The 18553-nt window shown below is 34.5% G+C and overlaps 1 protein-coding gene across 1 annotated transcript in view; it reads right to left on the bottom strand.

Moving 5' to 3' along the window:
- The window catches only part of NBEAL1 (neurobeachin like 1), a 131408-nt gene that overhangs the window by 27348 nt on the left and 85507 nt on the right, over window positions 1-18553 (bottom strand). Inside the window, exons 34-40 of the mRNA XM_068967677.1 lie at window positions 12726-12874; window positions 11992-12125; window positions 9515-9616; window positions 8024-8119; window positions 7502-7626; window positions 4895-5035; window positions 1830-1960 (exon numbers count right to left, since the gene is read on the bottom strand). Coding sequence (XP_068823778.1) covers window positions 1830-1960; window positions 4895-5035; window positions 7502-7626; window positions 8024-8119; window positions 9515-9616; window positions 11992-12125; window positions 12726-12874 — 878 coding nt within the window. The remainder of the gene's footprint in view (window positions 1-1829; window positions 1961-4894; window positions 5036-7501; window positions 7627-8023; window positions 8120-9514; window positions 9617-11991; window positions 12126-12725; window positions 12875-18553) is intronic.

Below are 18553 nucleotides of genomic sequence, written 5' to 3'. Positions count from 1 at the left end.
TCATAAAATATCACAATGCAGGGTCTGTGGCCTTAACTTAACTGCTTTATGGCAGATACTGGTGGCCACCGGACAGCCACCCTTCCTTATCTAATAGCAGAAACTTTATTTTATTCAAGTGTGCATCCTGCCCTATATTTCATGCTTGTTGCAGGTGACTGGCATAGGGGTTGGTACATGACCCAGCTCTGGACAGTGAAGGGAGATCATGAGAAAGGGTTTTTCATTCTTAGGAAACAACACAAAGAATTTAAAAGTTTCAGTTCTTTCTAAGACAATGTTGCATCTGCCTATGATGTCTAGAATTTTTTAGTCAGGATAGTAACTGGCCAAGAACAAATCTAAAACACTCAGAACAGCAGAGTAAAAAAATACAGAAGGAACTTGACTCTGAGGATGCTGTTAAGTTACCATATCTCAGGATTTTTATTATGGAAAATAAATACTAACATTTTCTTCCTCATACAATTTTGAGTGGTTTTTATTAATATTTGTTGTCATTCTAATGAATATACTTTGTTTTCTCCCACCCAGCTCATTTTGAATAAATTGGCAATGGATAATTAGAAATGGAGGCCACCAGGACAGTAGTAACAGAGAGCAACTAGCTCTGGCTCTGGTGAATGTCAGAAATTGTCATGCTAAGCAGACCTTGAATTCTGGGTCCAAATTTAATCTGGTCATCCCTTCTATCCTGGATACCCTGCCCTAGAAGATCCAGTCCTCTGGCTGCCTAGGGTCAGATTTGTCAACAGTTTCACTCAGTTTTCTGAAGGTGATCAATTGGAACTGCCTTTCTCCGAGAATCAGATGCCTTGGATCCAACAGCCGGTCCCAGAGGGCACGATCAAAGGTCATGAGACCCTTGATATGCTCTCACCAGCATGACAAATAATTCTACTGAGCAAGCAATGGGTCAAACATTAACATTTCATGCTAGGGGAGGAAAAGGAAGTTGTTTACAGCCCTTGACCCTGGAATTTCCCTAAAGAATACAACTGGAACGATCTTGCCATTTTCTTATTTGTACCTAAATCTAAAACTAAGTCATAGAAAATGTATTTGGATATTCTTAAAGACCATATTTCCTTCTATGATTCTTTTCTTCAAAAACAACATGATACGTATAGCTGATTCACTTTGCTGTACAGTAGAAACAACCACAACACTATAAATCAACTATACTCCAATAAAAATTAATTTAAAACAATAACAAAATAATAATATGGTTTTTCAAATACAGTGGTAACTTAAATTCAGTCATTATTTTCAAACTGCCTCCTGTTTTCTACTCTAAAAGGAGTCAGCGAACTTCTACAAAGAGACAAAGAATAAGTGTTTTGGGCTTTGTGAACCTATGGTCTCTGCTGCAACTGGTCAAATCTGCCATTATACTGTGAAAGCAGCCACAGCTTATGTAAATGTATTGGCCAGTTGTATTCCAAAAAACCTTATTGATAAATACTAGTTTGCTCACAGATTTGGCCCACAGTTTGCTGACCCCTGATATAAACCTTCATCTTATCTAACTCAAACACTTTAACTCATGCAGCTGTATGGCTGAAATAGCTTGCAGCCACTTTTTGCTTCACTAGTAAACACTGTATTTGGATAAATTCCCTTGCTAATTCATATTTCACTCATTTATCTTATTCACTTAGCAGTTCTGTGGAAGGTAAGACTAGTACCTGGATATTAAGTTAAGCCTTGTCACTGAATAATAAAAACAGAATAAATAATCTATAGGTCATCACAAAAAATGTCCTAAAAGATATTTTCAAGATCCTCCATTGGGACCTATTCAATCCAGTTTTTAAACTATTTCTTACGATTTTGATTTTCCAAAAACTCTGGGAAATAGAAGAATTCAGGAATAAGTTCCTTCACATCATATGGATTGTCCATGAGAGCCTGCCAGGTAGCAGGGATGGAATGGAACTGTCGATCAGCACAGTCGAACCTACAGGTGGAGATGGGAAGGAAGCAGTGAGTCCTGACTGAGCAACAACAGGCTAAAACAAAATTACACTTTCTTCAGGGTGCCTCACGTTTAGTTTCTCTTTATTTACCCTTTCTCTTTAACATCTAAAAACAAAATATGCTCTCCTTATGAGAATCTTTATTTTGTTGTCAGGAACTAAATACTATAATTTTAATCACTAGTATCATCTTAGATGAAAATGGCATAATTCTGCTGAGTAAAATTTATTACAGAGTGTAAATAAATATTATTTGGATATTTTAAAATTACAGAGTTTAACTATCACTAAGTATTATAGTATTTATGACATAGTTAACAGATCTATAGGAATGCTGCTGATTAATCTATGATACAAAATACCTTTACAAACTCTTTGGCTAAAAAGTAGATGGTGAGTTAGGGAAATAAATTCTGTAGCTAAAGCTTTTATACTTTACTTCCAAATACTATTATCTTATTTTAACTTTATTTTCAAGTTTCATCATGGGCCTACAGTACTTGAAAGAAATGGTCATACTGCAATTTTTATTATGTTTTAGCTAATCACAAACAGCATAAACCCCTTCTGTTTCATCTCCTTTGACGTTGTTTTCCCAGTTTTATCCTATAAATGATGTCTTCTAAGTGACAACTGATGACTAATATGACCCTTCTTGTGCCTAGCAATCTTGTTTTGAAGCATAGCTGAACTTAGCAGAACTCTAAATTTAACTATAGTCAATGACTGGGTCATCAATAAAGTCTAAGAATGATATATTCAAATTCAATGAAAGGTACAGCTTTAAGGCCAGAATCTTTTTGTTTGAGTGGGGGGAGAACAGCTTAACTGATATATCATTAACATAGATGTAATTTACTCTAAGGGAACAATTCAATAGCTTTCAGTATATTTAGAGCTGTGCAGCCATCTCAACAAACAATTTTAGAACATTTCATCACTCCAAAAGGAAATCCTGTATCTAACAGCAGTCACTCTCCATTCACCCTCCCTCCAGCCCTGGGCAATTACTGATCTACTTTCTGTCTCCAAGGATTTGGTTTTTTTTAGCCATGTTATGTAAATCATATATAACATATGGTATCTTGTGCCTGGCTTATGTCATTCAACATATTACTGCTTTTATCCATGTTTCATCCATGTTGTAGCATATATCAATCTTTCATTCCTTCTCTTAACTCATAGCTAAATAATATTCCACACCATGGGTATACCACATTTCATTTATTCCTTTACCAGTTCATGGGCATTTGGGTAATTTAATATTTGGACTATCACAAATAAAGCTGTTAAGGCCATTTGTGTGCAAGTGTTTGCATAAACATGTGTGTTCGATAATCTTGGGTCTATACCTAAGACTGGAATTGCTGGGTCGTGGGTAGTACTATGTTTAATGTTTTGAAGAACTGCCAGACTGTTTTGATCAGAGGCTGCATCATCTTAAATTTCCACTGGCAGTACATGATTGTTCCAATTTCTCAACATGCTCATCAACAGTAGGTATTATCTATCTTTTTATTACAGCCATCTTCGTGAGTGTACAGAGGTATCTCAGTTTGGTTTTGATTTTAATTTCCCTGATAACCAATGATGATGATCAGCTTTTCATGTGTTTATTAGACATCTGCAATCTTCTTTGGAGAAATGTCCATTTAGATCTTTTGTTCAGTTTTTAATTGAGTCATTTGTCTTTTTACTGTTGCATTGCAAGGATTTTTTTTATATATTCTAGATACAAGTCCTTTATCAGATCTATAATTTGCAAATATTTTCTCCAACTGAACTGGTTGTCTTTTTACTCTCTTGATGATGTCCTCTGAAGCACAAACAATCTATTTTTGAAGCCTTATTAAAAAAAATCATTTAAAAGCTGTAAAATCACTAAAAGCTGCAGAGGCCCAGGTTTACTTTCCTGGAAGGAAAATTACCTGATTTCATGGCAAACATAACATTTGGAGATATGTAGTGATCTAAGCCTCTCCTTGAAAGACAAGGCTCAGTGAACTAAAACAGGAATAAGGAACCCAGGCTAATTTTGAGAGACAAACGTTACATGGAAAGAGAGCAGAACAGGCAATGTTTACATAGTTTCTGATTGGTCAGAACAGGCAAAGGATAATGTTAAAGAATAAGGCAACAGAGAGACAAAATGAGAGTAAGTAGAGAGGCACCTGGAGGATACACTGGGGAATGGAGGATTCTTGAAGAAGTTTCTTTCTTTAGGATAAATAAGAAAATGTGAAACTTAGGTAAGGTATAATATAGACAGGTGATACAATAATACAGTGGCATCGCAGACCTGTTTGAGCTGCTACTAATAATGTAAGGGCCCTCATTCCTCTCTATTTTTATTCCTATTGATCAATATTTTTAGGAGGACTTCAGAGGCACTGGTTAGACATCTCTGGTAGAGGTTTTGGATCAAGGTCTAAATCAGTTCTAAGTCTGAATCTCTGGTAGATTCCTAAACCCACCTGAAAATAACAAAAGTACACTGGATAACAGTAAAGTGGAATTTGCCTTAAAAGTTATTTGTGTAAGTCAGTTTCAGTGACCCATTCTCAAATTTGTTTGGCTACTTTTATCTAGGGGCTATTATATGAATCAAAACCTAAAAAGAGGAGAATAAAAAAGGTAAGGTCCTGTTATAATAGTATATGAAAGTGAAAGTGTTAAGTCGCTTAATTGTGCTTGACTTCCTGTGATCCCATGAACTGTAGCCCACCAGGCTCCTCTGTCCATGGAATTCTCCAGGCAAGAACACTGAAGTGGGTAGCCATCATCTCCTGCATTGTAGACAAATTCTTTACCATCTGAACCACCAGGAAACCCTTAACAGTACATGACATGAAGGCAAAGAGTTTTCAACACTATCATATAGTCTTAAGAAAACAGCTTATTTACCCGAAACATACCTTCCACTCTGAAGCTGGATGTGGAGAGTGGTGAATGGTTCTGTACGAATAAGATAGTGCATAACTCCAGCAGAATTTGAATAGTGAGTACCATAATGAAATTTATCAATAGTTCCCATAGGATCCTCAAAATTTTCATATCTAAAAACAGAAACTAAAGTGTTATAATCACAAGAGCAAAATTAATTTAGGACAGATGCTTGTATTGTATTGCTGAAAACAGTTTATTAAGAGGCTATGTATTCATATCATCACATCACATTAATAAATGAAAAAAATTACTAATACTTTCTGAACAATAAAGGAGCACTAATAGTGGAGTTTGGAATACTTTTGTATTATGCAATAATTATTTTCACTACAGATAGATTAGAAATCACAGAGAACCAAAAATAAAGAAATTTAAAATCAATTACAATTGTACTTTCCAGAGATAATATATAATAACATTCTGGCAAATATTTGTCAATTATGAATTAATATATATTTTAATATAAAATACATTTTAATATAAAACTGTTACACCTAGTATATTGGCCACAACTTATTTTTTCATCTAACAATTTTCTACTAACATCTTACAAAATAAATAAGTGACTCACTTTGCTGCACAGCAGAAACTAACACTGTAAATCAACTACACTTCAAGAAAAAATTTTTACAAAATCTTAGAATATATAACAATTTAACTATTTATTTATAGATAGTTAGGTTATTTCTATTTTTCTGCTATTGTAAGAATGTGATAATTAGACATCATAGTATGGCCAAGGTAATAGGAAAAAATACAGAGGGTCAGTCAAGAATTGTGAAAATGAATGTCTAATAGTTCAAAGGTAGAAGAAGGAAATAGATGTTTATAGCACAAGGAACCCTATTCAATATTCTGTGATAAACTATATGAGAAAAAATCTGAATAAGAATGAATGTATGTGTGTATTACTGAATCACGTTGTTGTACACCTGAAACTAACACAACACTGTAAATCAACTCTACTCCAATAAAACTAAATTTAAAAAAGTAGACAGTGGAACAGAAAGAGGGCCTAAGTCAGGTTACTAGCAAAGGGCATATATATAATAACTCTTCAAGCACTATCACTAATAATGTAATTGTTCTGAATGGTGACATCTGAGTTAGTGGGCATAAAATCTAAATAAGAATGAACAGTTTTTTGGAAGCAATACACACTAAAATTTTAAACCAAAATACTAATCAATTTGTCAAGCTAAGGTCAATTTCCTTTTTACATAGAAATCATTAATATTTGGAGAATAAAGAGACTTTTTAGGCCAAAGTCATTTGTACCTATGCAGAAAAATATACTATTGAAACATAAATTAAATTGTATCTTCCATTATCTACAAAATAAGTTAACCTATATGAAATATATTTCCTATGGAACAGTGTTAATAGTTTGAATAACAGCAGTGAGGTTAATATACATACAACAAAATTCCATTAGTAAATCAAATATTAAATACTGCAAAAAGGTCTTATGGAAGATTTGCAAATAAAAAGGAAAAAAAAAATGTACTATCAACTCTCAAAAAAATCTACAACTAAGTTTTTATTTGCAAAACCTTTTGTCTTTATTCCTGGAAGTTATCCATAAGTTCACATGGAGAAAAAGGAAAATTAAAATTATTCTTTTACTTGTCAGTCACTTGTTTTGAATTTAAAAAAATTATGAGACATTTACAGGATGATCATAAATATATACAACTATAAATATTTTCTTTCCTTTCAAATGTTACTTTCTAAATTTTCTTATATTTCACTGTTTTTTATTCACATTATTACTGAAAAGATTAGCATTATTAATTTGGTATCTACCAAAATAGTACATCAGATGTAAATGCTAGATTAGTAGGTTATTAAGTCTAAAATACCTAGGGATAAAGAATTCCACCTTTGCACACATACTTTTTATCTTTTAATTGGATAGATAATTGTTTCTCAACGTTGTTTTAGTTTCTGCTGTATGACGAAGTGAATCAGCTATACATATACACATCCCCTCTCTGCTGAGCCTCCCTCCCCTCCAACCCTCCATCCCACTGCTCTAGGTCATCACAGAGCACAGAGCTGGGCTCCTTGTGCTATAGAGCAGCTTCCCACTAGCTATCTATGCTACACAAGGTTCTGTTTACATGTCAGTGCCACGCTCTCAATTAATCCCAAACTTTGCGACCCCAACCCCACCCCACCCCCTCCCCACCGGTGTCCACAAGTCGGTTCTCTATGTCTGCATCTCTATTCCTGCCCTGTGAACAGGCTCATCTGTACCACCTTTCTAGATTTCATATGTATTAATATATGGTATTTGTTTTTCTTTTTATGACTTCACTCTCTTATTACAAGGAGAAAAGAAATTCTAAACAACATTAATTTAAATTTGATAACGAAGGGACACAGACTATAGTCAAGATATTTGAAAGACAACTGATAACATTTTCAAGAAAACTTAGTGAAGGAATTATCAGACTCTAATTAGCAATAGTTGTGCATTTTTTAAAAAGTAACACTTGGTTAGCCATAGGCGAAATCAATACAGATTCAAACTGCTATGGGTATATCTATCAAAGCAGATGAAAGGCACTTACTTTTCTCTCATGGCTTTGGCATTTTTATCATTAACTACCCCAATTGGTTTGGAAAGATCTCGAAATACAGATGGGTTATTAAGATCCAACTCTTCTGAAGTATAATCTTGTAAAATCCAGGGGAACTAAAAGAGCCACAATTTACAATTTAGACATTCTTTCCAAGGGATGCTACCAGCTCCATAATTAATATCAAACACTTTTCTAAAGACAAAAAGGGACAGTCTTTACTTTTTCCCTGTTGCAAATGTTTATTCATCTTTAGCTCGATAACCAGAAGCATTATCTCCTATAATTCCATTGAAATATTCTCAATGAAGTGAAAGAAAAAAGACTTTCATTTTTAAAATGTCCTTCATACTTATATACTTCTTGAAAATAGCAGAATAAGAAATAAATAGAAAGGCAAAAATAGTTTTTACATCTTTTTAAAAATAAAAACTAGATATAAGCCACTTATATGTTTGTATGTAATAAAATTGAAAGGCAAGTGTATATTTACAGGATTTTTATAAAACTCACCACAGGATACTGTGCAAGGTCATTATAGGTTCGTCCTGCCATTGTATTTAACTGAATGAGGTAGTCAAAATTTGATATCTCTCTGTTTACCCATTTCTAGATAGCACAGAAAAAATAAAAATTAGTCTACATCTCTTAGAAATCAATAACTATTACTGATAGTACTAAATAATCTTGCATCCACTATATCATCTTTCTGGTAAAAGAAGTTAAGTTTTTTAAAAAAGATTTAACAGGGAGAAAAATCAACATACTTCTCCTAAGTTCACTTCCTTTTAAAAACTGGTCTTCAGAAAAGGAAAAAAAAGTTCTCACACTGCAGTCTAAAAGATCTCCTATAATAATTAAGTTTTTCCTTTAGTTAAAAAATATTTTATTTGAATATAAATGTTTAATGCTAGAAGGACTGGCCAAATTTTAAATTTCTGTCATTAACTGAAATCTTCCTAAGTATAAATATTAAAATATCAGTATCTCAATGTACTTAAATGATCTACAAATTTTAAATAACATTATATTATTATATCTCTGCTCAGAAAAATTCCTTTATACAGTAAAGCTAGGTGGGATTTTGCTATAACAGATACAAAACTTTCTGAAGAAAGTTATTATTTTTTATCAGTTATTATTTTTTTTATCAAATTGTTATATTTAGCCTACTAGTTACTCTACACAGTGTGAGTATACTCAAACATTTTTTTTTGAAGACAGATTAACATACACCTTAAAGATTACTGTGTGCCTTAAACAAAAGACATGCAGAAATGGTGAGAAATGAATCTATCTATATAGAAAGTACAATAATATTTATGTGCCAAATTGAGGAATCAGTACTTTAATGAATAAAGTTTATACCACAGAAAGCAGGGAATGTACTTTTAAATAAAGCTTATTCCATAAACAATAGGAAGAAATTGCTGATGGCTTTTAAACAAGGGCAACATTTAAAAATTAAGATTAACACATATGTAGGAGGAAGGAGAGAGCCAGGAGGCAGAGAACCTAATTAGGAGACTACTAACGACACCAGAGAGCAAAAAACAAGAGCCTTTCCTTGGCTTTTGACAGTGCAAATTCAAGAGATGTTGGGATTATATGAGGATAAAATGCGTGGAAGCTTTAGTCAGTTTTGACAGATAGAAAGATAGGAGAAACTTTCCTCTGCCTGTATTCCAAGGTGTATCGTATTTTTTCATTTTTTCTTGTGCACAGATTTTTATTATTAAGAAAAATTCCACATTATTATTTTTTAAAGAACATTATAATGAAAGAAGTTATAAGATATGCCCATGAACTGAACGATATGGGAGCTGGAGGACAGGGTACTCTTATGTGTGAGGGAAACAGAAAGATTCAAAGACAATTCAAAAGATCAACCTGAATGGAACAGCAGTTGTATGATCAAAATAAAATAGTCAGAAGGAAGATTTACTTGTAGGCAAAAGTCTAAGATACAAAATTAACACCAAACAGTGACTTAAAATTTCCTACCTGTGTCAGTCCTGATGCTTTGAACAACTCCTGGGGTGATCTGGTTCCATAACTATTTGGAGAATGAAGCGACAACAGTCTGCTATATACTTTGTTTCTAACCTATTAAAAAACAGCACTTTACGGGTTAAAAATAGAATAAGACAAAACAGGATTATGGCTTTATTACCAGATTTATTGAGCTATAATTCACATACCATAAATTCACCCTTTTAAAGTATACAATTCAGTGAGGTTTTTCTCTTTTTTTAAAAAAAAATATTTACAGAGTTGTGCAACTATTCACATCATCTAACTCTGGGACATTTATGTCATCCTCAGAAGAAACTACATACTTATGAGCCCTCACTCTCCAATTTCCCTCTCGTCCTCTGACAACCACTAAACTTTCTGTCACTATGGATTGGCCTAATCTGAACATTTCACTTAAACAGAAGATTATGGTTTTAACTTCTTTATTTTACTAGGCTTAGCAAACTTATGACACACATTTTTTTTTAGAATGTCACAGTATATTAATAGAGCAATCATCACACATTTTATCAGAAAACTAGCTCACTTCCAGTTCAAATCTAGTTCTGTCATTTACTAAGCATCTGGACAAACCAATTAATTTACTGAGTCTCATTTGTGTGTTCAATATAATAATCTCTTACCCTTTACAGTTTTGTGGATTGTTCAGGGCTATGCAAACGTAAAGAAATGAAATTAATCTTTGAACTTCAGCTTCCTCATCTATAAAAAAAGGAATGGAATTTTCCATATCTAATCTGAAGATTGTTATGAAGATTAGGTACCACATATAAATATGCTCTAAAGACTATATACAAGACACTTCCCTGGTGGTGTAGTGGCTAAGACTCTGAGCTCCCAGTGTAGAGGGCCCAGATTCAATCCTCAGTAAGGAAACAAGATTCCACATGCCACAACTAAGAGATCACATGCTGCAACTAAGATCTGGTGCAGCCAAATAAAATAAATTACAAAACAAAAACACTACATACAACAGGAGTGTGCTTAGTTTAATTACATAAAATAGCTTTCTAAAAAACACATACATTGTATTTTCCTATGGGTGAATATTTATTTTTAATAGTGAAAAATTACCCTTTTGTAAAAATATAAAAATGTTCCTCAAAGTTCTGAATCAAATCATTTATAAATATACCTGGATTTCATTTATAAATATACCTGGATCTCAAACGAATAGAAAGTTAGTTATTGACTCTGCTAATCCAGGTTCTTGGAAGAAGTTATTGACTCTGCTAATCGCTTGCTCCTTGGAAGAAAAGTTATGACCAACCTAGACAGCATATTAAAAAGTAGAGATATTACTTTGCCAACAAAGGTTCATCTAGTCAAAGCTATGGTTTTTCCAGTATTCACATATGGGTGTGAGAATTAGACTATAAAGAAAGCTGAGTGCCAAAGAATTGATGCTCTTGAACTGTGGTGTTGGAGAAGACCCTTGAGAGTCCCTTGGACAGCAAGGAGATCCAACCAGACAATCCTAAAGGAAATCAGTCCTGAATATTCATTGGAAGGACTGATGCTGAAGCTGAAACTCCAATACTTTGGCTACCTAATGTGAAGAACTGACTCACTGGAATAGACCCTGATGCTGGGGGAAAATGAAGGCAGGAGGAGAAGGGGACAATAGAGGATGAGATGGCTGGATGGCATCACTGACTCAATGGACATGAGTTTGAGTAAACTCTGGAAGTTGGTGATAGACAGGGAGGCCTGGTGTGCTGCAGTCCATGGAGTTGCAAAGAGTTGGAAACGACTGAGCAACTGAACTGAACTGAACTGAATCCAGGTAATCTGAGAAGCAAATGTTAAGACAGAATTGAACATGAAGGATTTTATTAGGAGAGATACCAGAGAAAGAAAATGGAGAGAAAGCTAGGTAAGGTAAAAGAAAGCTATCAAACTGTGATGCAAGTCTGGCCTCAAGTATATGCCAAAGAGAAGGAAGGCTGAGAGCAAGTAATGTGCCAAAGGTAACACTGCTAGTGGTGGAATGCTTTTAGATCCAGGGAACCTGAATTCAGTGGCAATCTCTTAATTGCTTATACTATTTAAGAATTTATGCTATTCCTAGAAGAACTACATGCTCCATTATTTTTTTTTCTGATTACACATACTCCATTATTGTGGAATTCAACCCAATCTAATTTCATAAATCCAATTATATCATATATATATACACCATAGTATTTTACAATGTGAGACATCTATTTGCTGACACTCAAAACTCTACTCAATTCTTTATCTATCTGTATATAAAATATCCTCCAAACACTCAAACATAAATTCCAACAAAAATTCATATGTTGCTTAGTCCCAAAGTATGTATCTTTTTTCTCTAATATTCTGACTCAGTGCAAGAGCAAAGTATAAAGTTTCATTGCAGCTTACTAGTTGGAAAATTATTTCAAGCTAACAGTCTAGAAGAAAAGTAGCCTTTTACAAACCTCTTTTTTGAAATTGAGAAAGTAGTTGGATTGGTCAACATGAAAAATCTCAAGGGCTGACCTCCTTAAGTTGTACCGTCGTAGGTGAATCTCTCGAACTTGAGAGTGAGGCCACTTGAAATCAAAGCCTACTCCTGAAAACAAAAAAAAAATCTTTTGACTGTGGACCACATAAAGTTACAAATGCTATGCAGAAAATATCTCCTTTTCCTGACAAGAATAGCATTTAGGGAAAAAGAATTCAACCTCTATATGATAAAAACCATCTGTTAAATGTATTGCATTTAAAACTATTTTAAAATTCTATAGCTTTTTCTACTTCCTTTCCATTGGAATAGAGAATAACTCTGAATATTGTATCTTAGAAACATTTTCCCTTTTCTCTTTCTGTTAGCAGCTTAGATTTAAATATCTCTTTATTTTCAGATAAAGGATTAGGTGAAAAGCCTATAGGAACAAGAGTACATATAAATAAAATATTGCATTTATAACTTAAATTTATAGCAATCCCCACTAGGTAAACCTTTTAAAAAAAGATTGATAATAAAAAAGAAGCATTCCCCTCAGTACATTGTTGAATAATGAATTTAAACCCACACTGACTTTCCATTTCTCCTTTTACATGAGAGACTACAATTTTACAGGCCCATCTTATTGTTTTCTTCTCATTAATGATTGATAAACTGGATACTTAACTATTGAACAACAGAAATTATTCCCCCAGAACTCCTCACCATCTTCTTTTTCAATGCTGCCATCATAGAAGTAAATGTGTTGAGTAGTGATTTCTAATCTGCCAGGAATTACATCAATTATTGTAATGAGTTCACAGTCTTCTGATAACACCAATTTTTCTTTTTGATTCTGTTCTTCTTTCTCATCACTGAAGGGAAAAAACAAACAAAAAAGATCCAACAATGTATTCTGGGTAAATGGAAAAGAGCATCATATTCAAATTCAAATCTCATTTCTGTGAAATCACTATCCAAGAAAGGGTACTTGAATTTTCTACAAAAAACATTCCACTGCATATTTCACCAACCTAACAGGTAATACTGCAATCCTTAAAGCTAAGCTCAAAAAAAACTAAGAATGTTTTCCTAAATAGTCAAATTCTAAAGTTCACAGTGATGAAATTGAGAAATAAGTAACTTAAGGCAGTACATAGTCTGTTGCTTATTTATATTCTATGAAAGAAGGAGTTTTGGCTTTTTATTTGAAAATGAATGAGACTGACATCCATTGAATTCACTAGTCATTGAAGAAAGAAAATAAAACCCCATTAAAAGGCTGACCAAAAAAAATCTATCCAAATCAAAGAGCTCCCTAGACAAACACGTCTACTCAGTTTGCTAAAAATAATCAAGGAAATATTTTAAAATCATTAAAATTATATAAAGAACTGCCAACAAAAGATATTATTGAAACTGGTCAGTTTGTAACATTAAAATAATTTCAGAAGAAATATTTGCCATATGTTGTTTATAACCTAAACAAAGTGATGCTCAGAATAAATTATAAACTTGAGACTTAGCTACTCATTCTTAGCTGAATGTGAGGCTTTACAATCATAGTAAAAGTCAGGGCAGATGTGTAAATCACCAGATTTGAATGAATTCCCTAACCACTTACAGATCCACTGGCAAAGAGTGGCAGTATTACTGATCAAGGAGTTTAACACAAGTACAAAAAAATTACTGGCTGACCACTAAGCTATGCTGATCCAGAGGCAACCCCCAACAAGTAGAGTTTTAAAAATAAAACAAAACAAAAACCCAGTAAGTACAGACATCAATGGCATTCACTACAGGTAAAACAGACTCTACAGACTTAATCTACCAAAGTCATTAGACAAACAAAAATACAATAACAACAACCAAAAACAAGGGAGAGATCAGAAACCAAAGTGGATATAATTTTTTTTAATGTATGGGTTTCGCAAAGATTATGAGACATAGCAAGAAACAGGAAACTATGGACCATGAACTCAAAAGAAGTAAAAAGAAACTATTTCAGGGAGGACCTCAGAAGTTCAGCTTAGACAAAGACATCAAGGCAGCTATCATAAAAATACATGAAAAGAACTAAAGAAAACCATGTTTAAAGAACCAAAGTGCATTATGGTAATAATGTCTATTCATAGAGAGATTACAATAAAGAGATAGTAATTATACATATATTTATAAAAAGGAACCAAATGAGAAATTCTGAAATTGAAAAATATAATAACTAAATGAAAAATTCACCAGAAAGACTGAACAGTATTTCTGTAGGAGAAAGAAGCAGAGCTCTTGAAGACAGATCAAAAAGAAACTGTCCAAATTGGAGAATACAAAGAAAAAAAGAAGCAGAATGAAAGAACCTCAGAGGGTTCTATCATGCAAAACAACGTAAGTGCAAATGGAGACCCAGAAGGAGAGAATAGAGAAAAAGGCCAAGATATATTTGAAAAAACAATGGTAGCAACTTCTCAAATATGAAAGAATTTAATCTACACATCCAAGAAGCTCAGTGAACTCGAAGCAGGACAAACATGAAGATATCCATACATGGACTGAAAGTCAAGGTGATAAAAGCTAGGACAAAAAGAATAACTTTAAAGCACAATACAGTATATAAATTGTCAACCGAGAATTCTATAACCAGCAAAATTACTCATCAAAGAGAAAGCAACTCAGACAATTAGAATCACATGCAAAAGAATTAACAGATATCTACATCATACCACATACAAAAATTAACACAAAATGGATCAAAGACATAACAAAGAGATAAAATATAAAACTTTTAGGAAAAAAATAGATAAAAGGAAATTCATCAAAATTAAAAATATCAACAAAAAAGTGAAAAACCCAATTTAATGGAAAGAACATTTTTGTAAATCCTATATTTAATAAAGGACTTGTTGCTAAAATATACAAAGAACCCTTATAACTCAGTAACAAAACAACTCAGTAACAAAAAGACAACCCAATTAAAAAGTACAGAAAAGATCTTCATAAACATTTCTCCAAAAAAGACATATAAATGGCCAAGAAACATATGAAAAGATGCTCAGCATCACTAGTCATTAGGGAACTGCAAATTAAAACCACTAGATACCACCTTCTGAAAATGAAGTTGCTCAGTTGTGTCCAACTCTTTGAGACCTCATGGACTATAGCCTGTCATACTCCTCTGTACATGGGATTTCCCAAGCAAGAATACTGGAGTGGGTTGCCATTTCCTTCTCCAGGGGATCTTCTTGACCCAGAGATCAAAGCCGGGTCTCCCACATTGCAAGCAGACACTTTACCATCTGAGCCAGGGAAGCCCACCACCTTCTAGAATGATATAATAAATTTTACAAAGACAACAGAAAGGGTTTCCTGGGTGGCTCAGTGGTAAAGAATCTGCCTGCTAATGCAGAAGATATGTGTTCAATTTCTGACCCAGGAAGATCCCACATGCTGCAGAGCATTAAGCCCATGTGCCACAACTACTGAGCCTGTGGTATGGAGCCTGGGAACTGCAACTGAGTCCGCATGCCACAACTACTGAAGCTCTCGTGCTCTACAGCCCATGCTCTGCAATAAAAGAAGCCACTGCAAAGAGGAGCCTGTGCACCACAACTAGAAAGCAGCCCCCACACAATGCAACTAGAAAAAAGCCTGCACAGCAACAAAGATACAGAATAGCCAAAAATAATATATAAATTAATTTAACTTTTAAGAAAGAGAGAATAACAGATGACTGAATGGATTGGAGAATCTAATATGAAAATCAGAACTTTCAAACATTGCTGAAATATAAAATGGCAAAGTCATTCTGAAAACTGTTTCATAATTCCTCAAAAGGTTAAACATATAATTAGCACATGATCAGCAAATCTAAGTTTTTTTATACTCAAAATAACTGAAAACATGAGTTGATACAAAAATGTATACATGAATATTCAAGGCAGTATTATTCATAATCATTAAAAAAACAGAAACTACAGAAATGTCCATCAACTGATGAACAGATAAACAAAAATAATATATTCATATAATGGAATACTATTTAGCCAAAAAAAAAAATATTGTTAGATGCAATGACCTGGATAAATACTAGAAATATTATGGAAAAAAGTAAAAATGTTAGTCGCTCAGTCATGTCTGACTCTTTGTGACCCCAGGGACTGTAGCCTCCCAGGCTCCTCTGTCCATGGAATTCTCCAGGTAAGAATACTGGAGTGGGTAGCCATTCCCTTCTCCAGGGGATCTTTCCATCCCAGTGACTGAATCCGAGTCTTCTGCATCGCAGGAAAATTCTTTACCGCCTGAGCCACCTACCTATACTGAAAGGCAACATATTATATGAAATATGTGAAATGTTGAAAACAGGCAAATCCATACTAAAAGAAAGTCAATAAGCCATTGCTAGAGGATGCAGGGAGGGAAAATTGGGACTGAGTACTAAAGCAGAGACATTATGTTGCCAACAAAGGTCCGTCTAGTCAAGGCTATGGTTTTTCCAGTGGTCATGTATGGATGTGACAGTTGGACTATAAAGAAAGGTGAGCGCCGAAGAATTAATGCTTTTGAACTGTGGTGTTGGAGAAGACTCTTGAGAGTCCCTTGGACTGTAAGGAGATCCAACTAGTCCGTCCTAAAGGAGATCAGTCCTGGGTGTTCATTGGAAGGACTGATGTTGAAGCTGAAACTCCAATACTTTGGCCACCTGATGCGAAGAGCTGACTCATTTGAAAAGGCTCTGATGCTGGGAAAGATTGAGCGCAGGAGGAGAAGGGGACAACAGAGGATGAGATGGTTGGATGGCATCACTGACTCGATGGACATGGGTTTGGGTGGACTCTGGGAGTTGGTGATGGACAGGGAGGCCTGGCATGCTGTGGTTCATGGGCTCGCAGAGTCGGGCACGACTAAGCGACTGAACTGAACTGAACTGAAAAGTAGGAGACCTGCTTTTGGAGTGATGGAAACATTCTTGGACTAGATAGTAGTGATGCTGCACAACTCTGTGAATAGATTAAAAAACCTCAGTTTTTTAAAAAGCAGCCAAAAATGAAGACAAATTTAAAACCCCCACAGATGACAAAAGACCAAGATAATCTGTGGCTTACAGACATTCCTTATAAGAAATACTGAAGAGAGTCCTTCAGGCTTAAAGGAAATGCACCAGATGGTAATACAAATGTACACCAAGAAATAAGGTGTATAGGTAGGTAATTATGCAGGCAAATATAAAAGAATATAAAGGAAAACATAATTACATAGCTTTTTATTCTCAATTGATTTTAAGACAAGTGCATAAAACAGTAATAGCATAAGCTGTGCTGTTGGGCTTAAAATATAAAAAGGTTTAATATTATGGTAATAAAACAAAGGAGACATGAAAAATGAAAATGTTTTACATTTGCTTAGGGGAAGTTTTTGGGCTTCCCTGGTAGTTCAGATGAGAAAGAATCTGCCTGCAATGCGGGAGACCTGGGTTTGATGCCTGGGTTGGGAAGATCTCTTGGACATGGGCATGGCAACTGACTCCAGTATTCTTGCCTATAGAATCCCCATGGACAGCGGAGCCTGGTGGGCTACAGTCCACAGGGTCACAAAGAGTTGGATACAACTGAGCAACAAAGCACAGGGGAAGTTTTTAAACTACAAATTCAAAAATTTTAAGTATATCTAAGGCTATTCACGGAGAAGGCAATGGCAACCCACTCCAGTACTTTCGCCTGGAAAATCCCATGAACAGAGGAGCCTGGTAGGCTGCTGTCCATGGGGTCGCTAAGAGTAGGATACGACTGAGCGTCTTCACTTTCACTTTTCACCTTCATGCATTGGAGAAGGAAAAGGCAACCTACTCCAGTGTTCTTGCCTGGAGAATCCCAGGGATGGGGGAGCCTGGTGGGCTGCCATCTATGGGGTCGCACAGAGTCGGACACAACTGAAGTAACAGCAGCATCAAGGTTATTCAGGATATATATTTTTCCTGGTAGAGGTCTGATAAGTTATATTTTTCAAGGAATTTATCCATTTCATTTAAATTGTCAAATTTATTGGCATAAAGTTGTCATTTCCTTTTAATTATTTTAATGTATTTCTTTTTAATCATTTTAATATCTGTAATGTCCTCTCCTCTTTCACTCCTGATACTGGTAATTTATGCTGTCTTTACTACCTAAATAGTCTAACTAGAGGTTTATTGACAGGGAGGCTTGGCGTGCTGCGATTCATGGGGTCACAAAGAGTCAGACACAACTGAGCGACTGAACTGAACTGAACTATCTGATTTTTAATGACCATTTTTTTTTACTTTTTCTTTTTGTTGTTTGGTTTTCTCTTTCATGGAGTTCTGCTTTTATCTTTATAATAATTTCTTCCTTTCGCTTAAGAGCTTATATTTCGTCCTGTACTTACCATCTAAACACCTCAGTAGTATCTATAAATTTGGTAATGTTTTTATTATCATTCAGCTCAAAATATTTTCTAATCTCAAGCTCCAGCTCCAAATTAACCCAGTTCTAAGAAGCCTTCAATGGTTTCAGTTGACACTGATAGACTCCTAACAGTTGATATAG

Source organism: Capricornis sumatraensis, chromosome 3, assembly GCF_032405125.1.
Source record: "Capricornis sumatraensis isolate serow.1 chromosome 3, serow.2, whole genome shotgun sequence".
NCBI lineage: Eukaryota > Metazoa > Chordata > Mammalia > Artiodactyla > Bovidae > Capricornis > Capricornis sumatraensis.
This window is presented reverse-complemented; position numbering and strand designations above follow the sequence as displayed.